Genomic DNA, 23,590 nt, shown 5'->3' on the forward strand with positions numbered 1-23,590 from the left:
GCCGATCGTTCAGTGATAGAGAGTATGTTAAAAAAAATGCTTTTGTCCGGCGTGTCCCCTTTATTTAGCTCCGCCTCCTGACTATTATAGGTGGTACATGTTAGCATTCTGAGGAACTCGAGCATCTATAAGGTAAATTATCAATTTATTGATTAATCGCTGCATGCATACATGGGCAAAATAAAAGATATATATACAGGACTATGCAAAAGCCTGTTTTGATAACAGACGCTTTTATTTTGAAAGGACGAAAGGAGACTAGATCCCTAGTCGAGGCCCAAAAAGTGAAGCCAACGTACAAGTGGCTTGGAAGATAAATTGGTTCTCATAGACTTTATATGGGTGCCATCTCCGATCCACAATCTTGATGAAGTGGCTCCCACCAAAAATTGAAACCTAAAGTGATAGAGAGTATGTGGAAAAAATTTGGCGTTTTGTCCGGCGTGTCCCCTTTATTTAGCTCCGCCTCCTGACTATTATAGGTGGTACATGTTAGCATTCTGAGGAACTGGTCGAGGCTAGGGATGGGCGTTTGGACGAAACCTGCTAACTTGAGCATCTATAACGTTAATTATCAATTTATTGATTAATCGCTGCATGCATACATGGGCAAAATAAAAGATATATTTAAAGGAGTATGCAAAAGCCTGTTTTGATAACAGACGCTTTTATTTTGAAAGGACGAAAGGAGACTAGATCCCTAGTTAAGGCCCAAAAAGTGAAGCCAACGTGCAAGTGGCTTGGAAGATAAATTGGTTCTCATAGACTTTATATGGCTCCTACAGAATATTGAAACCTAAAGTGATAGAGAGCATGTATGGAAAAAATTTGGTGCTTTTGTCCGGCGTGTCTCCTTTATTCAGCTCAGCCTCCTGACTATTATAGGTGGTACATGTTAGCATTCTGAGGACCAGGTCGAGGCTAGGGATGGGCGTTTGGACGAAACCTGCTAACTCGAGCATCTATAACGTTAACAATCAATTTATCGATTAATCGCTGCATGCATACATAAATAGATGGGGAAAAAAAGATATATATACAGGACTATGCAAAAGCCTGTTTTGATAACGGACGCTTTTATTTTGAAAGGACGAAAGGAGACTAGATCCCTAGTCGAGGCCCAAAAAGTGAAGCCAACGTGCAAGTGGCTTGGAAGATAAATTGGTTCTCATAGACGTTATATGGCTGCCATCTCCCATCCACAGTCTTGATGAAGTGGCTCCTACCAAAAATTGAAACCTATGTGGAAAAAATTTGGTGCTTTTGTCCAGCATGTCCCCATTCTTTTCAAATCTGGTCCTGAGCCGCCTGAATATAAGAATGGATACTAATGTTGCCATCTTCATGTAAAGAATGTGTCCCAGTGGTGATGAAACAGATCGGACTCCTGTTAGGAAAACTCTTCCCCTTAACCTTCCCCAGAAAAGATTTATATTCCGAGTGGAGATTAATTCACTGGCTGGTGTGTAGCGGGTGGAGGCCCTGTCGCATACTTAACATCTGTCTGCCAGCGAGCAGAGCAGCAGATCTCCGAGCCTCCGCTCTGCCTGACAGAACTTAATTTGCACTGACTTTCAGCAGGGGATCACAGCTTCAGAGCCTTTCCATCGTGTAATGAAAGAAACAGATTCAGGGGGAGACACTGCCAGGAGCCGCCGGGTGGCGTCATGGCGACGGTTGCCGTGTGCACCATGGAGCTCTTTGGGCTCAGAGGCTGTAGACAAATATCACAGTCCAACATGAACACAAAGTGTTAATTGAGAGCATGTGGGGGCTGTTTTTAACACTGTGTTGTCAGAAAGAGAGAGAGAGAGGGTGTTTGTGTGTTGGTGCACTAGGGCTGCACGATTATGGCCAAAATGGTAATCACGATTATTGTAATCACGATTATTGTAATCACGATTATTAATCACGATTATTCATCATGTTAGGGAAAACATCTGTATTTTTATTGCACTACTTTTAAACAAACAATAGCAACAGTTTTTAGTGTCTGGTGCTTGTTGTAAACAAACAGAGATCGCTAAGTGAACACCTCCTGCAGCAGCAGCACATACACACTGTACTGCTACAGAGCTAACTGTTAGCCTGTTAGCACATACACACTGTACTGCTACAGAGCTAACTGTTAGCCTGTTAGCACATACACACTGTACTGCTACAGAGCTAACTGCTAGCCTCTTAGCAATTTGCAGACTGGACGCTAAGGGGTTAGCATTCCCTCCGGCTCTGCAGCTGGGAAAGACTGCTGCAGGAGGACTGTGCCGCTTGTACTCGTTCTTACTCTTCTTAACGAGCCTCCGGCCCTCGCGGCTCGTTAAGAAGAGTAAGAACGAGTCTCCAAAAGTCTCCAATAACACCAGAAAAAGTCGCTGGATTTGTTGCCAGTCACTTTATTGAAAAATAGTCATTAAGGGGGTCTGAAAAGTCGCTAAATATAGCAACAAAGTCGCTAAGTTGGCAACACTGCTTCACCGGCTTTTACAAATGTTGCGTGTTGTTGTGGCGTCCAGTACTACGTCACATCCTGCTTAGCGTTCTATCCAATCAGCAACCAGGCTTTTTTCAGGGGAGAAAAACGGCCCCACCCCCTGGTGGTTGGTGGACTACTGGTGTAGAAAGTGTTGATTAGATATGCAGGAGAGACGCATTTTAAAATGGAAATATCGCAGACGATCAGGTTAATTTAATCGTGGCGGCCAAAATCGTGATCACGATTAAAATTGGATTAATTGTGCAGCCTTACTGTATTGTCAGAAACAGAGATAGAGAGGCTGTTTGTGTGTGTGTGCACTGTCAGCTATATTTGAAGGTCAATAACATGTGCAGTAATCCTAGATGGCTCAGAGACATGACTACCCTCTGCTCTAATGTGTAGCTATAAATTGTGTGCTAATGTGCCGTCTTTTAGAAGGAATCTTCTCAGGTAACACAGCAAATCTGCTTATGTGTGTGTTTTTTCTCTCCAGACAACACGGGTAGAGTTTGACCTGCCGGAGTACTCCGTGCGGCGGCGTTACCAGGACTTTGACTGGCTGAGAATCAAGCTGGAGGACAGCCAGCCGACCCACCTCATTCCTGTAGGTCAAATGAACCACACTGCAAAAAAAAGGGGGGTTAAAAACCAGATCAAACAGTAAATCTGAGGGAAATGATCTTGCTGCATGGACAGATAATTTACCTTGACAAGATTTCTTAAATTAAGATTATTAAATCTAGAAATAAGCATGTTGAACACTTAAAATAAGAAATTAACTCTTAAAACCAGATAAATTAAAGCTGCCAGCAGTGATGAACTGGCCCGAGCAGAGTGACCTGATGATTATTAGTTTCTTACCAAGATAAAAAACAAAACTTTAACACTTCTAAATCTAAAGTTTTTTTTTTATCTTGGTAAGAAACAAATAATTTGCAGTGCACTGCAAAAACTAACTGACAGAAAATGAGATATAAATAACTAGAATTAAGCAAATACATGCTTGAAACAAGTAAATTATCTGCCAGTGCAGTAAGTACATTTTTCTTTGTAAGAATTCTTAAAGTAAGTAAAAATATCTAGGTACTGGAAAAACAACGATGTCTTAAAATAAATCCAAAAATTCTTATTTTGAGCAATTGTGGCTTGAAAAGTCCAACTGTAGTAACATTAAAATAAGCCAGAAATACTAGAAATTAGCACGTTTTTCTTCTCATTTCAGTATCTGTGGGTAGATACTGGTGGTAGAAAATGCTTTTGTAATAACATTTAAACTACATGCAACTAAAACTCTCAACTGGAACCAATATTTTAGGTAAAAACTCACCATATTCAACAGTTGAATAGATTGAAAAGCATGAAAAAGCTCACAATGTCAATCCTAAAAACAAGTCTTTACACAAGACTGAAACCCCTGTGAAGAGGTTATTCACTCATTTTAGTTACAAAAAGACACATTTTTCTTAAAATAAGCACATAAAGCTATGGTCAGTAGGTAAATTATACTCAAAACAAGATAATTAAGATACTATTGCTAGATATAAGAAGAAAATACTTGATAAGATTTGTGTTTTTTGCAGGTCACTCTGCTCGGGCCAGTTCATCACTGCTGGCAGCTTTAATTTATCTTGTTTTAAGAGTTAATTTATTATTTTAAGCGTTCAACATGCTTATTTCTAGATTTAATAATCTTAATTTCAGAAATCTTGTCAAGGTAAATTATCTGTCCATGCAGCAAGATCATTTCCCTCAGATTTACTGTTTGATCTGGTTTTTAGACTAAACACCTTTTTTTTGCAGTGCACAATAACCCACCGTCCTGCTTTCTGCTGTGAGGATCTTAACTTATCTCTCTCCTCCTCCTCCTCCTCCTCCTCCTCCTCCTCCTCCTCCTCCTCCTCCTCCTCCTCTCTCTTCCTCTTCAGCCCTTGCCAGAGAAGTTTGTGATGAAGGGCGTGGTGGATCGTTTCTCGGAGGAGTTTGTGGAGACGAGGATGAAAGCTCTGGACAAGTTCCTGAAGAGAGTCGCCGACCACCCGGTCCTCTCCTTCAACCCTCACCTCAACGCTTTCCTCACCGCCAAGGTGAGACCACACCAGGGAGGGAAGGTCCTGGTTTCATTATTGGGGAGCAGAAATCAAAGCAGTGATTTCTCACCACATGATCAACACATAAAGTCAGTCAGACATTTAGGATCACATGCTTGTATGTAATTAGTTTTATGAAGCACATCGTCACATTGTGTGTTATGATGCAAATAAAAAAAAAGTTATCTCAGCAGAAATCTACCAGCAAAAGGGTGTGTGTGTGTGTGCTTGTGTGTGTGTGTGCGCTTGTGTGTGTGTGTGCGTGCTTGTGTGTGTGTGTGTGTGTGTGTGTGCGCTCGTGTGTGTGTGTGTGTGTGTGTGTGCGCTTGTGTGTGTGCCTCTTTCTCTCTCTATTCAATTCAATTTTAAAAAAAGGCTTTATTGGCATGAATGTTTTCAAACAATATTGCCAAAGTACAATACACACAATAACAGTAAGATATATATATATACATATATATATATGTATATATATATATATACTTAGCAATGTTATAGCAATAATCAATAACAAAGTGGATACATTTCATAAAATATATATATAGATAAAATGAAATAGATGTGTGTGAGACAAATCAATGACAAATATACAATTACTCTCTCTCTGTTTGTGTGTGTGTGTGTGTGTGTGTGTGTGTCTGTGTGTGTGTCTGTGTGTCTGTGTGTGTGTTCTCAAGATCTGCCATCAGTCACAGATTTGGTCTCTAAGTATCTGAGACGTGAGACGAGACTGTGTGGGTTGTTGCAGCAGTAAAATAATTGGACTCAACAACAGAAAGTGGAGCACAAACAAACTGAACTAGAACAATATATAAAAAAAACAACTTCAGCATGTTAGCCACAAGATAATTATGGATTAGTTTGTTATTATTTATGCCTGAATGTAACTATGGATATAATATAAATGAGGTCATTTCTGTATGTGTGCAGGACCTGAACAAGCGCCAGGGTCTGGCTCTGCTCACCAAGGTGGGCGAGTCGGTGAAGCACGTGGCCGGGGGCTACAAGCTGCGAGGGCGGCCGGCCGAGTTCTGCGCCATGGGAGAATACCTGGACACCTTCAACCAGAAACTGGGAACCATCGACCGCATCGCCCAGAGGATCCTCAAGGAGCAGTCAGGTACCGGAGAACCAGGAGGAGGTCCAGGATTCTTCTTCTGCCTCCTTCTTTACTACTTTGTTTTTGTTGTTAAAGATGTTTTTGTTGGATTCTTTGCCTTTTATTGGACACTAGTTACATAGAGACCAATGGGAAACCAAACGTGTAGAGAGCACAACAGCTGATCATAAACAAACCAGCATGGCTAATTATGCACAGCGTCTCCGCTGTGCATAAACATTGTGATCGTGAATTAACCGGCATCACTAACTGTGCACAGAGTGTCTGGTGCTTGTTGTAAACAAACAGAGATCGCTAAGTGAACACCTCCTGCAGCAGCAGCACATACACACTGTACTGCTACAGAGCTAACTGTTAGCCTGTTAGCACATACACACTGTACTGCTACAGAGCTAACTGTTAGCCTGTTAGCACATACACACTGTACTGCTACAGAGCTAATTGTTAGCACATACACACTGTAATGCTACAGAGCTAACTGTTAGCCTGTTAGCACATACACACTGTACTGCTACAGAGCTAGCTGTTAGCCTGTTAGCACATACACACTATACTGCTACAGAGCTAACTGTTAGCCTGTTAGCACAAACACACTGTACTGCTACAGAGCTAACTGTTAGCCTGTTAGCACATACACACTGTACTGCAACAGAGCTAACTGTTAGCCTGTTAGCACATACACACTGTACAGCTACAGAGCTAACTGTTTTTTAGCCTGTTAGCACATACACACTGTACTGCTACAGAGCTAACTGTTAGCCTGTTAGCAATTTGCAGACTGGACACTAAGGGGTTAACATCCCCTCCGGCTCTGCAGCTGGGAGAGACTGCTGCAGGAGGACTGAGCCACTTCGACTCGTTCTTACTCTTCTTAACGAGCGTCCGATAACTAACTAAAACTGTATGTTGTGGTTACAAAACTAGCTAAAATTATAGTGAAAAAAATATAAAAACTAGCAAAGTCACTCTAAAAACTCATTAAAACTAACTAAATCACAACAAAAAACTTATGAAAAATCCAAAACTACTATAACCTTGGTCACTATACAGTTGTTTTCACATTCACATACTAAAGCAGAAGGACAACTAAACATAAGAAAAACAGGTTTTAAACAGGAAGTTCTTTAGTCTTTTATCTTCCATTTAACAGTTCAATCTGTTTACACAGGATACATTTTACAAACTGTATAAGCCCTGTGGTGTAACAAAAACTGTTTGGCTACAAAGCTGAAGCCACTTTCAGTTTCTTCTTTCAAACATGTATTTTAGGCACGAGGAAGCAACATTTTTAAACTGTGGTGTGTGTGCTGCTTGCAACATGGCCTCAAGTTGTACACTGCAAAAAAAGGTGTCTAAAAACAAGTTAAAAACGCAGTGTGCGTTTCAACATTTTTAATACAATCTTTTGTAATTTTTTTGTGTTTTTATCCGTGTTTTTGGTTTTTTCATTTTTTTGTGTTTTTTCTAATTTTTGTGTGTGTTTTTTGTGGTTTTTATGTGTGTTTTCATCCGTGTTTTTGGTAATTTTTTCATTTTTTTGTGTTTTTTTTTTATGAAAAGAAAAGTGTTTTTTGTAATTTTGTGTGCGTTTTTTTAATATCTTTTTTTTAACGTGTTTTTTGTATTATTTTTTGTGTTTTTTGTGTGTTTTCATCCGTGTTTTTGGTAATTTTTTCATTTTTTTGTGTTTTTTCTCATTTTTGTGTGTGTTTTTTGTGTTTTTATGTGTGTGTTCAGTGTGTTTTTGTGTAAAAAAAAAAAAAAAGTGTTTTTTTGTAATTTTGTGTTTTGTTTTGTTTGGTTTTTTTTTTACGTGTTTTTTTTTTTTTTTTTTTTGTGTTTTTTTGTGTTTCAAAATGTTGATCCAGTAAGTCAAAATGACAAAATAATAATGAGGCAGAACGAAAAAAAGAGTCAAAAACCAACAAAATAGCCCCAAACTCCAAAGAGTTAATTCTAGTTATTTATTTCTTATTTTTCATCAGTTGGTTTTTGCAGTGCTCTTTCAGTTACTTCTTTCAAACATGTATTTTCGGCACCAGGAAGCAACATTTTTAAACCGTGCTGCTTTCAACACGGCCTCAAGTTTGTACTTCTTTGACTTCTCTTTCTACTTTCAGCAGCTTTTTGCTCCATTGTGCTTGTGGTTAGCTACGTCTTTACCCAACACCAGCCTGTGTGTGAAATCTTCTGCAGTATTGATTCAGTGTTTTAGAGAGAACAGACCTTTGGCCCTGTGGCTGCTGGTTGATAAGCATGCATGACTAGTGATCCTGGTAAATACCTGACATCTGCTGTGTGAAACGCTCCTCGTCTCCATCTGTTCAGGGTTCAGACGTGTTGCAGGCTGCGGCCTGAAAAAATGTGCAGCGTAAACGAAAGGTCCTTGTTTCCATATTGGAGGAGATAAGATGGAAACTCAGGCAGCTGTAGATAATGAAGCCTACGAGCTGACAGAGAGTAAAAAATAAACCAAATGGCAGGAAGGTTTGACTCAACAGTAGGGGTGTGCCATATCGTATCGTTCACGATAATATTGGTATTTTTTTTTTATGGTTAAAAAAAAATGCATATCATGATATTGGCAACATTCCTACTTCTTGATGTAGTGGTTAAAGTTGTTTTAATCACAAAAAGCTACTTACTCTCTGTCGCTAAACACATGCAGCTTTCAAAATAAGAGCACATGGATGTGTTAGCAGAATCCACCAAAGAACTTACAAGAAGACTGTCAAAATAAGATGCCTTAAATAAAACATACAAGAACCTTTATTCTAATTTTACAAAATGTCATTAAAATATGCCCCCGAGACCCCTATTATTTGCTCATACTCAAGAGTCAAGAGTATTTTTTTTTTATATTTGGCAACTGTTGAAATTTCACTTCACACTACATTTTAGATTTTTAGACTAAAAAAAATCATATTTTCTATATCTTTTTAAGTATTTCGTAATATCGTCAAGAATATCGTTATCGCAAAAATAGCCTGAAATATCGTGATATTCTTTTAGGGCCATTTCGCCCAGCCCTACTCAACAGCCCGTTTAGCCTCTCATGTGTAATTTAACAGATTGAAATTCAAAAACGTGTTGTCTACACCCTGTGAGTTATTAAATCAAATTATAACCCCCCTTCTCATTCACAGAAAAGTCTCAGTATGTTAGCTGGCAGTTTTTTTGCTTTAAACATAATTTGTGCTGTTGTATATAGAGCGAGGGATTCATAAAATACTCAACAAATGAGAAAATTATTCAATTTAAATCGCAGCAATCAATCAATCAATAAATAAATCAAAACTAGGTAAGCCCCTCTCATCCCAGAAATGTTTTGTTGACTTCTGTGGAAAGTTTGTCACTAGAAAGTTGTTTTCACATTCACATACTAAAGCAGAAGAAATTCTGAATAAATATAAAAAACAGGTTTTAAACAGGAAGTTCTTTAGTCTCTAGGTTTAGGTAGTCTCAGGTTTGACTCAACAGCCCGTTTAGTCTCTCTCATCATGTGTAATTTACAAATACAGATTCTGCAATTGAACATGCTGATCTCGCTGTGAAGAAAGAGAGAAAATGCTGCTTTGATTGCTGCTCTAACTTAAATTCTAGACACAGAGTAGGGCTGGGCAATATGGACCAGAAGTCATATTCCGATATATATTTAGGCTGAATATGAAGTGAGAGTAAATGTTCAGTCAAAGCATAGACTCTATATAAATAATGGTAATAAAGCAGAACAATGCGTATCCACGGCAATGTGTCAATAAAGTTATATCTGCTTCTCTCCTGATGACGGCTCGCCTTGTTAGTGACCTGTCAATCAAAGGTAGCCCCGCCCCAAATCATACGATTCTTTATCTTCTATTTTCTTTTTTTTTCTTTTAGTTTTTTGGCTTTTGTGTTATTTTTGTCTTTCTTGGCGATTTACATATTTTTTTGGTATTTTTTTTTGTATTTCGTGTCATTTTTTGTGTCTTTTTTGGTGATTTACATTTTTTTTTTGGTATTTTTTTTGTCTTTTGTGTCATTTTTGGTTATTTCTTTGTGTCTTTTTTTGGGTGATTTACGTCTTTTTATTGTTTTTTTTGTCTTTTGTGTCATGTTTTTGTGTCTTTTTATATGGTCTAATTCCGTATCACATTAAAAAAAAATATCGATAGATCTTTATATCTTTTATATCGCCCAGCTGTACCGATCGTGCTGTTCAGCCTGTGAAGAAAGAGAAAATTCTGCAGATTTAATTGTATAAATGTTTTTTTCTTGTTTGCCTGTCTTACCGCATGTTCTTTTTATTAATATTTCTATGTTTCCTCCACTAGAGTACCTGACGGAGCTGCGTGAGTACGGCACCGTGTACAACAGCTGGGTGGCGTCGGAGGAGGAGCTGCGGCGCCCCCTGGAGGGCGTGGCCGGCTCCGTCAACACGTGCTGCGGAGCCATGGAGGACCTGAGTGACAACATGAGCCAGGACTTCCTGCCGGTCCTCAGAGAGTACGTCCTCTACATCGAGTCCATGAAGGTGAGGAGGACCAGGGACCTTTTTTGTTTGTTTGATGTTCTAAGCAACTAAGTTAGTACAACAACCCCGATTATAAATGGTTGGGATTGCTGCGTAAAAGGTAAATGCTTTTTGATATACAGTAGCGCTCAAAAGTTTGAGGTCACTTAGAAATGTCCTTATTTTTGAAAGAAAAACTAAATTAAAAACTAAATTAAATATCAGACATACAGTCTAGACATTGTTAATTTGGTAAATGACTATTAAAGCTAGAAATGGCTGATTTTCTTCTGAAATATCTATTATATATTGTCATGTGTTCCAGTGGCACATTGTGTTAATCCATGTTTATAGTGTTGATTGATCATTAAAACAACTGAGCATCATGTTAGCACCAAGGTTATTATAGTTAACGAAAACTATCAAAATAACGAAAACTAGAATTGAAAAAACATTTTTGTTAACTGAAAATAAAAATAAAAAGGAGAGTTTTTTTTTTAAAAAACGATAACTAACTGAAACTGTATTTTGCGATTACAAAACAAACTAAAATTATAGTGAAAATGTCCTTCGTTTTCGTCTTTGTCAACTTTTTTCATCCGTAAACCTTTTTGGTTGATATGAAATCTATTTCATCTATCTGGTTTTATGACTTAATAAACTTATTGGGGCTGAGATGGATCAGACAAAGGAAATAAAGGAAACATTTATTGTGACCTTATTGAATCTGGAGCCAACAAATACCCCATTACAAAACAACTACAACTAATAAAAACTAAACTAAAACTAATAAAAAGTAAACTAAAACTAAGCATTTTCAAAAAGATAAAAACTTTAAAAACATTAAAACTAACAGAATTTGAAAACAAAAAATCACAACAAAATTAAAACTAATGAAAAATCTATTATAACCTTGGTTAGCACAGCTGAAAACGGCCCAAATTTAGTATGCACACAGTTTGGTTTGCGTACACTTCATTTTTCAGTGTGAACTGAACCCTGATTAGTGTGTAATGTATTTTGCATCAGACTCTCCTCCTGTCAGCTGATTCCCCTTTGACCCAGAATAGAGGAAGAGATTCTGCATGTGTCACATCCTGAACTCACCAACTCTTCAATCAGCATCTTCCTCTGTTCAATATGTTTCACACGGTGTTTAACCCTTTAATGCACAACATATTTACCTCCCTTCTAATGCACAACATGGTCAAAAAGACCCTCATTCATTCCCCATGTTATTAATAACTTTATTTAATAATTATATCATGTTATTTAATGCTGCTGTGTGTTTCTGTGCTCTATCTTTTGATATCAACTTATTTTATGATTGAATATTCCAAATATTCTTTAAATATCTTATTTTAGATAACAACAGATCATTATTTCCATTTTGCCTCTCATACTTTATGAAGAAAAAAAGTTTTTTGTATTATTACATAGCTAACTAGCTTGGCTAAGTAGCTTGCTAAGCTAACTATTTAGCCAAAAAGTTAGCTAAGTAGTTAGCTTAGCAAGCTACTTAGCCAAATACTTAGCCAAGAAGTTAGCTAAGTAGTTAGCTTAGCTAGCTACTTAGCTAAAAAAAATGGATATGGGTCATTTTTTACCCATGTTGTGCATTAGAAGAGTAGTGACACAAAAAGGGATTTTATTCAAAAATTAATAAAGGAAATCGTAAAATTAGGATGTATGATGATCAAAAACAAACTAATTGAGGAAAACCTGGAATATTGAATGATGAAAATAATTTATTGCAAAGATATAGAACATAAAAACTCTGAAGGGTCACTTTAGACCATGTTGTGCATCAAAGGGTTAATATATTTCACACGTTGTTTAATATGTTTCCCACGTTGTTGTCTGTCTCTCTGAGAATTATTCCAGAATCAGTAAATGTGTAAAATAAAACTGTCACTGTTTTCTGATTGATGACAGAACGTTTTGAGGAAGCGGGACCAGAGCCAGGCGGAGTACGAGGGCCGACTAGAAGCAGCCATATTACGCAAACAGGAGGACAGAACGCCAGTAAGCCTGCTGCGCCTCCTTCTCTCCTCCTTCTCCTCTCAGTCTGAAGCTCCTCTCACACACTGAGGCCTTAAAGTCTCTGTTGCTATTTTCAGAGTGTCTGTAGTTTCACAAAGTTCACTTCACTGTCTCACTTTCTGTTTAACAATGACTTTATAGACCAACAACGAGCTATTTTAGGAAAATAACAAACTGGGAAATGGCAACTCTTTCAAAATAAAAGCTTTTAGCGCTGATAGAACTACACTGCAAAAAAGGTGTGTCTAAAAACAGTAAATCTGAGGGAAATGATCTTGCTGGATGAGATTGACAAGATTTCTTAAAATAAGATTGTTAAATCATGTCATTTTACATCTTTTTTTTTGGTCACAAAATGACCAAAAAAGACAAAAAATGTACAAAAGGGACACAAAATGATCAAATAATGACCAAAAAACCCCACAGAATTACCAAAAAAGATGTAAAAATGACCCACAAAATATCCATAAAAAGATACAAAATGACATAAAAAGTTACAAATTACAAAAAAAGAATAATTAAAGACCTTGAAGCCCTTTCACCCAGTTCAGTGCGGGTGAATGGACCAGAAAGCTTTGATTTTACATATTTATTTGTCTTTTATTGGTGATTTTGTGTCCTTTTGTGTCTTTTTTAGTGATTTACAATTTTTTTCATATTTTTTTTTTATTTTTGTGTGTCTTTTTTGTGATTTATATCTTATTTTTTTGTATTTTGTGTCTTTTTTGGTGATTTACATCTTTATTTGGTATTTTTTGTCTTTTGTGTCAATTTTTTGTGATTTTTTGTGTCTTTTTGCTGATTTATATCAGCGAGATAATTTCCATCAGATTTAGTGTTTTATCTTGTTTTTAGACACACCTTTTTTTGCAGTGTAGAACTAGTCGGGTATATTTAGTCCATATTAACTCCACAAAAATAGCTTCTCATGTTTTTAGAGATTGTATGACTCTTCCCTCACTACATCTCTCTAATATAAAACCCTCCCATGGTCCCAACCTCCTGCAGACCCTCCTCTGGTTGTAGCCCTGCAGCCTGTAGTCTGTCAGTAGTATTGTAGTATTTTGTCCCCTGAAGGCTCCTGTAGCTGTAGTTGTGTTTGTCCGTAGATGCCGGTGGAGGTGGAGAAATGCCAGGACAAGGTGGAGTGTTTCAACGCCGACCTGAAGGCCGACTGGGAGCGCTGGCAGAGCAACAAGAGGCAAGACTTCAAACAGCTTCTCACCGGCATCGCCGACAAAAACATCAACTACTACGAAAAGGTATTTATGACCTAAAAACACTGCAAACACAGGAAGATTTAGTTGTCTTGTAATCACTGATCAAAGCATTTTAGTGTGAACAGAAACACAGAATTGTTATGGGCCGAATTTGAATTATTTATATTTGAATTTGAATTGCTTAACTTGAATAATTGCATTAAAAAACTGAATTTGAATCACATAATTTGCATATGTATTTTTCAATTTGAATCATTGCATTGAAAAACTGAATCTGAATTATAATTTGAAATTTAATTTATTAGTTTGGAACTGAATATTCAGTTCTCACAATTCAAATTCAGTTTGCAAAATTCAATTTAAATTTTCTGTGACAAAGATACACAGAGCGCCTCTTCGGCCAATCAGCACCTCCATTTTTTTTGTAACATTTGTTGCCACCCGGTTGCCATGGCCCCTCTTCAACCAATCAGCACTTCCGTTCCGTTCCTGCCTCATCCATTGGCCAAGCCAGTCTAACTTCTTCCTCCGTTTTGTGGCGCTATGGCAACCAGGTGGCAACAAATGTTACAAAAGAAAACGGAGGAGCTGATTGGCCGAAGGGGCGCTATGGCAACCAGGTGGCAACAAATGTTACAAAAGAAAACGGAGGTGCTGATTGGCCGAAAGGGCGCTATGGCAACCAGGTTGCAACAAATGTTACAAAAGAAAACGGAGGTGCTGATTGGCCGAAAGGGCGCTCTGTGTATCTGTGCTCAATTGCTCTGCCTCAACTAGCCGGATGTTTGTCGCAGAAAATTGAAATTGAATTGTGAGAAATGAAATTGAATTGTCAGAACTGAATGTTCGGTTCCAAACTAATAAATTAAATTTGAAATTATAATTCAGATTCAGTTTTTTTAATGCAATGATTCAAATTGAACAATACAAATTCAAATTATGTGATTCAAATTCAGTTTCTGGTGGCACATATTTCAGCCCATGTGAATCTTCTTTTCAAATCCAGATTAGACATCTGGTTTCACTTGCACCCCAATCACGTACATCAGGGCTCATCTTAGTTTTTACGACCGTTGCTGCTTTGTCATCAAAACAACCAGCACACGGCCAGCACTGATGAGATGTTTTCCTCTTATATCCTTGTCAGGGACATCAGGACACATCATCATTTACACTACAAAATATATTTGGTCAAGTAGACCTAGACCACCTCAGCAAGTAGTTTCAGTGATCGGGGTCCAATGCGTCTTGGACCCTGTTTACACTTGTATTAAGCGCTGACCACTTGTGATCCGATCACCCAACCAGGGGTGTCGTATCGTTCACGATAATATCGGTATATTTTTTTATGGTTAAAAAAATGCATATGATGATATTGGCAACATTCCTACTTCTTGATGTAGTGGATAAAGTTTTTAATCACAAAACGCTACTTACTCCCTGTCGCTAAACACATGCAGCTTTCAAAATAAGAGCACGGTGTGTTAACAGAATCCACGACAGAACTCACAAGAAGACTGTCAAAATAAGATGCCTTAAATAAAACATAGAAGAACCTTTATTCTCCTTTACAAAATGTCATTAAAATATGCCCCCGGAACCCCTAAATGGTTATTTTTATTATTTGCTCATACTCAAGAGTCAAGAGTAATTTTTTTTTGTATTTGGCAACTGTTGAGATTTGCACTTCACACTACATTTTAGATTTTTATTTATTTATACAGACTTTCAAAAAAAAAATCATATTTTCTATATCTTTTTAAGTATTTCGTAATATCGTCAAGAATATCATTGTCGCAAAAATAGCCTGAAATATCGTGCTATTCTTTTAGGGCCATATCGCCCAGCCCTACACCCAACACCTTTTAAATCCATGTGTGAACAGGTTCAAAGTGTCAGTGAAGAAGATTCTGCTTTTATTACAATACAAAACAAATAAAAATAAAAATGCTCAACATGTTTCAATACAAAAATCAGTTTTGACACATAAAGCCACATTTCTGAAATACATCAGTGAAAACTGTTTTACCATAAAATAAAAAGCATTAATATGAAGAAGTTCTGAGGAGTTCAAGGCTTTGAAGCTTCATTCATTACATTTAAATTCTAAATTAACATTTGAATGTGGCAGCTTCTTTCATGTCTGTTCAGTTTAAACCTGCTGTTTCTGCACAGTGGAAGATAAAGATTAGACTCCACTAATATTTTTATTATTGTAATATTCTTATAATTAGATTCCCACTCATGTGATTCAAACACTTCCAGTAACAGTAAAGACTGTTGTAATGTCCAAAAGTCAACATTTATATTTAATAATAATTAAAATGTAATACCTTCTAAAATTCATGTTTTATCTAATGAAATAATCTTCTTCAAAACAGATTTTATTTGCCATTTAGCCTTTTAAAAAACAATATTTTCAACGTGTTAGTGAAACAGTTTGCTCTTCCTCTTTTTTCGACAAAGGGAATCAGACACCTGTAACAACGGTTAAATGCACCATAAATTACATTTATATAACCTCTGTATGTTGACAAAACTGACTACACATTAATAAAGAAAGATTTATTAATAAGAAGCTAACTCATATGATCCCATTATTAATCAAAATGAGGAAATACTTTAAATGTCTTTTAGGGTGATGACATCATAAAATTCCAAACATTTGATAACGTAAAAAAAGTGTTTTCAGTTCTCACACTGCAGAAACAATTACATCATTACCAAACAAGTATAGACATTTGATCCTCATCCTAGAGCTGCACAATTAATCTAATTTTAATCGTGATCACGATTTTGGCCGCCACGACTAAAACCAAAAACAGAATCAAAAAAGACACAAACAGAAACAAAAAAGACACAAAAAGACCAAAAACAGAAACAAAAAAGACAAAAAAAAGGCAAAAAAAAAGACACAAGAAGACCAAAAAAAGAAACAAAATAGATACAAAAAGACACAAAAAATGACCAAAAAACCCTACAAAAAGACAAAAAAAACACACCAAAAAAGACACAAAAAGTTTTTTTTTTTATCTTGGTAAGAACCAAATAATCATCAGGTCACTCTGCTCGGGCCAGTTCATCACTGCTGGCAGCTTTAATTTATCTCTTTTGTAAATTTTTTGTCTTTTTTGGTCATTTTGTGACCAAAAGAAGATGTAAAAAGACACAAAATGATCAAAAAAAGAAACAAAAGAGACACAAAAAGACCAAAGACAGAAACAAAAAAGACAAAAAAAACACACCAAAAAAGACACAAAAAGTTTTTTTTTTTATCTTGGTAAGAACCAAATAATCATCAGGTCACTCTGCTCGGGCCAGTTCATCACTGCTGGCAGCTTTAATTTATCTCTTTTGTAAATTTTTTGTCTTTTTTGGTCATTTTGTGACCAAAAGAAGATGTAAAAAGACACAAAATGATCAAAAAAAGAAACAAAAGAGACACAAAAAGACCAAAGACAGAAACAAAAAAGACAAAAAAAGACACAAAAAGGACACAAGAAGACCAAAAAAAGAAACAAAAAAGACACAAAAAGATACAAAAATACACAAAAAAGACACAAGAAGAAACAAAAAAGACACAAAAAGATACAAAAAGACAAAAAAAAAAACACACCAAAAAAGAAACAAAAAGTTTTTTTTATCTTGGTAAGAACCAAATAATCATCAGGTCACTCTGCTCGGGCCAGTTCATCACTGCTGGCAGCTTTAATTTATCTGGTTTTAAGAGTTAATTTCATTTCATTTCATTTTAAGTGTTCAACATGCTTATTTCTAGATTTAATAATCTTAATTTAATAAATCTTGTCAAGGTAAATTATCTGTCCATGCAGCAAGATCATTTCCCTCAGATTTACTGTTTGATCTGGTTTTTAGACTAAACACCTTGTTTACAGAGTGATACATCCTGTATTTATGTGAAGCTGCCACATGTTAAATATTCCTCCTGTCTCTCTCTCTCTCTCTCTATCTTTTTTTCCCCTCCTCCTCCTGTTTCCCCTCCTCCGTCTCCGTCCTCTGCAGTGCCAGGCAGCGTGGGAGTCCCTCATAACTGTCCTCCAGGACAAACAGACTGAGGACAAAACGAGCGAGACGAACTGAACCCTCTCCTCGTGTCTGTGTAACTCACTGTCTCATGCCAAGGAAAAGGACCAACCGGGCAGCAGATGTTGTGTTCTGCTGGACTTTGTCCCGTTTCTCCTGCCAGATGATTGTACGGAGGTCTGACCTGCGAAGGAGGTAACAAACGGTGCATTCAAGGACAGCTGGGAAACAGGAGACACCTACTATGTACAGATATTTTTCCTTTGTGTTTTTTTGTTGTTGTTCTTATTGACTTTTTCTACTTCATATTTCCAATTAACAGTCGGTTGCCAATGCTATTTGTTGTTTATTTAACCGCAGAGTTTTTTTGTCTGTTTCCATGTTCACATTGAGACAAATGTGAAAGTCTCCAGATTTGCAGAAAAAAGATGCTTTTTTTGCATTAATATGAAGTATTTACAGCATCCCCAAAGGTTTTTTTTCCCTGTCAGGTTGTGAAAACCACTGAAATATAACCCTGAAACAAGACTCGTGATATTCTCTTTCATCTCTTAAAAAAATCATATCGGCCGTAAATTTAAATCCAACATTATGTTTCATTTAAAGGACCATATCTGCTGCTTTTTTTTTTTTGACCCCGAATCATTTTCAACATACCATTAATAAAGGTTAACTTTCATAAAATTGCTTGAAATTTTCAGCATATGTGCCCCTCTGTATCCTTTATAGATCATATAAATTTCAACTTTCTTCATACATTTTTACATGTTTTATTAATTTTTATAGCACCCATGGTCCTCAGGGGTCAAAAAAGACCCCATCATCTACATCAGACTGGTTTTAGGACATGTGGGAAAAAAATATTACCAACTTTTTTTTTTTTCACCTTTAAGGCAACTCGTGACCAACACATTGATATATAATTTTCATATTTTTTTCTTTATTATTGGTCAATTTTAGTCAAATATACAAAATTAGGCCCCATTTCAAGAGGGAAAAAAAGTAATAAAACCTGAATATTTTTTTCAATAGTTATAGTGAAATAATAATTTCTTGATGGGAATGCACAGAGTAGGTTATGTCAACTTTTAATGAAACTTATGTTTTAAAAACATTTTCAGCAAAAATAAAGTTAAAAAAAAATCACACCTGTGGTCAAAAAGGACCCCATGACATCAGACTGGTTTTAGGACATGTAGGAAAAAAATGATTAACAACTTTTTTTTCCACCTTTTAAGGCAAATCATGACCAACAAATTGATATTTAATTTTCATGTATTTTTCATTATTATTATTATGCATGCACGCATAGTCAAACTTGAAAATTAGGTCCTAATTTTGTGTATTTGACTAAAATTGACCAATAATAATTGGTCTTGAAGTATAACTTGAAGTAGAAGTACAACAGCTGTGCTTGTTCAAAAAGTGGGAAAGGAAAAGATAAAAAAATACATTTATTTCAAAGATATATGATGGAAACACTCAGCCGCACATGAAATAACATAGAAAATGGTAGTTGTAGTGACACAAAAAGGGATTTTATTAAAAAATGAATAAAGGAAAACATAAAATTAGGATGTATGATGATCAAAAACAAACTAATTGAGGAAAACCTGGAATACTGAATGATGAAAATAATTTATTGCAAAGATATAGAACATAAAAACTCATACAAAACGGGTCACTTTAGACCATGTTGTGCATAAAAGATAACACGTGTGTCTTTAGTTGATCTTTTTTAGGGAAATTATTTTGTTGGTCGTGTGTTATTAAGCACAGACAGCAGATTTGATCAGTGCAGCAGCACCACCTGGTGGTTAACATGAGAATAGTTTTTTTATTTTTAAACTGGAGGCTCCTTCTGTTAGTTTGTGCATTTATTTATTTGTTTGTTTGCTTTGCTTTTGCCGCGGCCGTTTCCACTGTATTCTGATTATAAATGAGAAACTTTCTCAAAATGATGGTTTAGTATCTCACAATAATGAGAAACTTTTAAAAAATAGTTAGTATCTCACAGAAGCATCATGCATTCACCCGGTTTTTCTGAATTAATGCGATAATTATCTCAAGATTCTGATAAAAAAAAAAAAATTCCATAATAAAAAAATCACTTATCTATAAACACAGGATATGACTGTCATTAACTTGCATTGTAGTGAAATCCGTGTCAGTTTCACGGAAATTTGAGTGATTCCGTGGCTATTCCACGGATTTTGAGTTAAGCAAATCCGTGGCTATTTCACGGATTCCTGTGAGACCATGTTGCCCCAGAGGCCCCAAGATACGATTTTATCCCGATACTTGAATCACAATACGATATTATTGCAATTTTACGCATTTTTACGAGTATTGCGATACAATATATTGCGATTGAACTGTTTAACTGCATTATTTGTCCACAAAATTAAATTGTTTTGTCAAATCAGAGAAAATTCTCAGTGTATTCATCTCACTTCAGTCTTTTTATTTCTCCACAATGAGAGTCAAACCTCAGACTGACCAACAAAGTATTCAGTCAAACTGAACTGAACTGATATCAAACATGTTGGATGACAACAACTGCAGCATTTTATCAAACGCTCAAAAACAACAAGCTTCACTGATCTGCATAGCTTTGCAGCGTTATTTCAACAACTTCCCGACACGATAACATGATACCTATAGATTCGTTAGATCGTCTAGTTTCATATGATACCATTAAATCCAATATATTCCTAAAAGTGAGCCCACTACGGCCTCCGAGGGAAAGAAAAAACGGCCAAAATACTGAAGGCCACCGGAACGCTAAATATCAATACTTGGCGGCCATGAATCGATATAATATTTCCATTCAAAATATCGCAATACTATGCTGTATCGATTTTCCCCCCATCTCTAAATGATACGATTTTATCCTGATACTTGAATCACAATACGATATTGCGATACAACTGTTTAACTGCATTTTGTGTCCACAAAATTAAATTGTAGTAATTTTGACATTTTTTCTGATAATTTTGACTTTTTTCTGATTATTTTGACTTTTTTCTTGTAATTTTGACTTTATTTTTGGTAATTTTGACTTTATTTCTGGTAATTTTGACTTTTTTTCTTGTAATTTTGACTTTTTTCTCGTAATTTTGACTTTATTTCTGGTAATTTTGACTTTATTTCATGAATCAATATAATATTCCCATTCAAAATATCGCAATACTATGCTGTATCGATTTTCCCCCATCTCTAATTGATATCCATCCATCCATTTTCCTCCGCTTATCCGGGGCCGGGTCGCGGGGGCAGCAAGCTTTGTTTATTTTTAGTGGACTACGAAACAGTTATTCTTTCCAACAAATGTTCATAATTTCTCTTTGATAATGAGTGCTTTGGCGTAATTGCATTTATTTCCGAAATAAGGTGCTGATTTGACTTTTTCAGGCTCTTGTGTTTTGTTTATTTTGTTTGTTTTAATGAGCGGACCTTTAACTGTTTTTACCGACTGTAAAACAGCAACGAGATGAAGTAACTGCTGCTTGTAAGCTGGTTTTAGTACGTTGTCAGTTCTCTTTCTATTCATCCTTCATGTTTTATTCTCCAGCTTTAAAAGCACAAAGCAGCTGATGTTTTTTTCTTACGGTTAGAAATCCAGAGAGGTAGAAACACGGTTTTCATTCAGGCATTTTTAAGGCAGCCAGTAAGTTAGAGAGAAGCTTTCTGACAGTAAAACAGATGCACTGATGATAAATTAAAATGAATAAAAAATTAAAATCTGTCTCTCCACTGTCAATAAAGTCTTGAAAATCGCCCAAAAATATCTTTAAAACAAACTATGAATAGCCAGAATTGATCAGAAATCAAAAGAAAACTTCTTCTTCAATAGTTCCACTATAATTTAAGCTTCTACTTATTGTTTTTTGTTTGTTTTTTTACATTTTCCATCCTTTTATATGTTAATTGTCCAAACAGTTGCTCACCCCGACACTCAAAATGTGTTTTTCCTACATTTATAATGTTTTTTCACATTTGTCCGTCTCTACAATCTGAGATTCAAATTCAAAATTCAGATCCAGAAATTATTTGAGGGAGAAAGAGTCGATGTGCTTCCAGCCCCTTTTTCAGAGTTTTTTCTTAACTTTTTATGTGGGAAACTCATATGAAAGAAGATCTTTACTCACAGCAGAGTATTTTTTACATCTTTTGAAAATGGTTCGTCCCTACTAGCAATACCAGGAGTTTAAAGGCAACATTAAAGGCACCCTGTTGAATTTTGACCACTAGGGGCGCTGTGGAGCAGCGTTTCTATCTCAAGGAAGCACACAATGTGAATGTGAACTTCACTTTTTATTTGTTTGGGTTATTTTTGTTTTATTTTTTTTTACAAGAAAATGTTTAAGGGCACATTTAAACCAGATTGTTGTATCAGATTGTAAAGTTTTACTTTGTTTCATATTAACACACTGCACTCTGGGACAGAAATTGGACCATAAGGGGCTTTATTTCCAGAATTTTCACATTTTAAACCAATAGTAAATTTTTACTGTAACCCAAATACATTTTAATATATTGACTTGATGAAGAGAAAAGGAATAGCAAATGTAGCAAACATGATGAAACTTTTTTAAAAAAGCTCTTACAGGACATGCAAAAAATGTCCTGTTTTCTTCAATTTCTTGTTCGTTTTAATGTCTGGTTCAACTAAAGGTACATTTGTTTGGACAAATATAATGATAACAAAAATAGCTGATAAGAGTTTAATTTAAGAGCTGATATCCAGACATTTAACATGGTTTTCTTTATAAAAACCAAAATCATTATCCAGAAAACCATGGAAAATGGCTAGATTTCTTGATGCACAATGTCTAAAATTATTTCTTGTGATCTTTCCTTTTTTCAGGTAATTTTGCCTCTTTATTGTTGGTATATTTTTTACTTTTGTTTTTGTATTTTTGACATTTTTCTTATAATTTTGACATTTTTTCTGATAACTTTGACTTTTTTCTTATAAACTTGATTTTATTTCTGATAATTTCGACATTTTTTCTGGTAATTTTGACTTTTTTCAGATAACTTTGAGTTTTTTCTTGTAATTTTGACATTCTCCATGGTTTTCTTAAAAATTATTTTAATTATTACCAATAAAACCATGTTAAATGTCTAGATATCAGCTCTTAAATTAAACTCTTATGAACTATTTCTGTTGTTATCATTATATTTGTCCAAACAAATGAACCTTTAGTTGAACCAGACATTAAAATGAACAAGAAACTGAAGAAAAAAATGGTCCAACAATTTTTTTCCATGACTGTAAAAAGCTACTTTGATCACTCTTTCATTTACTTTAGTTTTATTTACTGGATCAGATCACTATCTGTTTACATCTAGAGAAAAAAAAAGAGGAATCAGTGCAACTGTCATGTTAATTTGACATTTCTTTGTTTGCTCTAATGGCAATATACTGTATATTCAATATACCCCAGTGTACAGCTGAATTATATGACACAGCTGAGTCTATTTTTGTATAAAAGAAGCAGGTGATCACTGTTGGGTTTCCAATGTAAGAAACACATTTTAGAAGATATTTAGGTGATTTGTAAACAAACCAAACTCTGAGGAAGGAACCATTTTTATTGTTAATGCCCACTGGAACCAGAAAAATTAACATCTTCTTACTCATAGCCATTGTAAAATCTCCATCTTATACTCTGTGCCTGCTGATTTATTTTTGCACTATATATGTAGCTCCAACCCAGCAGATATGTCTGCTGAAAACAAGCAGAAAAAACTAAATTGGCTTTCTTTCTGTTGCCAAAAAGACAACTTGTTTCTGTGCCGGCTGCCACTGTACGAACCTGTTAAGAAGGGAGAGCTGGGACGCAATTTTTGTTTTTCTTTAATGTACAAATCAAATGTTTCTAAGCCAAATGTCCCCGTTTTCTCCTCCTGTTTTTAGATTCACACATGAAGAGAAAGTCTGATTAACCTGATCAATCAAACCTGTAGAAAGGTTCAGAATCAGACCACTTATGAACGTGTGAATCTAGCTTTTGGTGTTTTTATTTCTGCTCCTCCCCAGTGTGTACTGTTTACGTTCAGTCCTTTTTATTGTACATTTTTGGATGTTAATAACATCTT

The 23,590-nt window shown here is 35.7% G+C and overlaps 1 protein-coding gene across 1 annotated transcript in view; it reads left to right on the top strand.

The window, feature by feature from the left end:
- The window catches only part of snx30 (sorting nexin family member 30), a 35,185-nt gene extending 13,503 nt beyond the window's left edge, over positions 1 to 21,682 (top strand). The window contains exons 3-9 of the mRNA XM_059358245.1: positions 2,970 to 3,080; positions 4,402 to 4,560; positions 5,494 to 5,683; positions 9,997 to 10,196; positions 12,111 to 12,200; positions 13,328 to 13,480; positions 17,462 to 21,682. Coding sequence (XP_059214228.1) covers positions 2,970 to 3,080; positions 4,402 to 4,560; positions 5,494 to 5,683; positions 9,997 to 10,196; positions 12,111 to 12,200; positions 13,328 to 13,480; positions 17,462 to 17,539 — 981 coding nt within the window. The 3' untranslated portion in view covers positions 17,540 to 21,682. The remainder of the gene's footprint in view (positions 1 to 2,969; positions 3,081 to 4,401; positions 4,561 to 5,493; positions 5,684 to 9,996; positions 10,197 to 12,110; positions 12,201 to 13,327; positions 13,481 to 17,461) is intronic.
- Positions 21,683 to 23,590: the final 1,908 nt, after the last annotated feature.

Source organism: Centropristis striata, chromosome 19 (assembly GCF_030273125.1).
Source record: "Centropristis striata isolate RG_2023a ecotype Rhode Island chromosome 19, C.striata_1.0, whole genome shotgun sequence".
NCBI classification, from domain to species: domain Eukaryota; kingdom Metazoa; phylum Chordata; class Actinopteri; order Perciformes; family Serranidae; genus Centropristis; species Centropristis striata.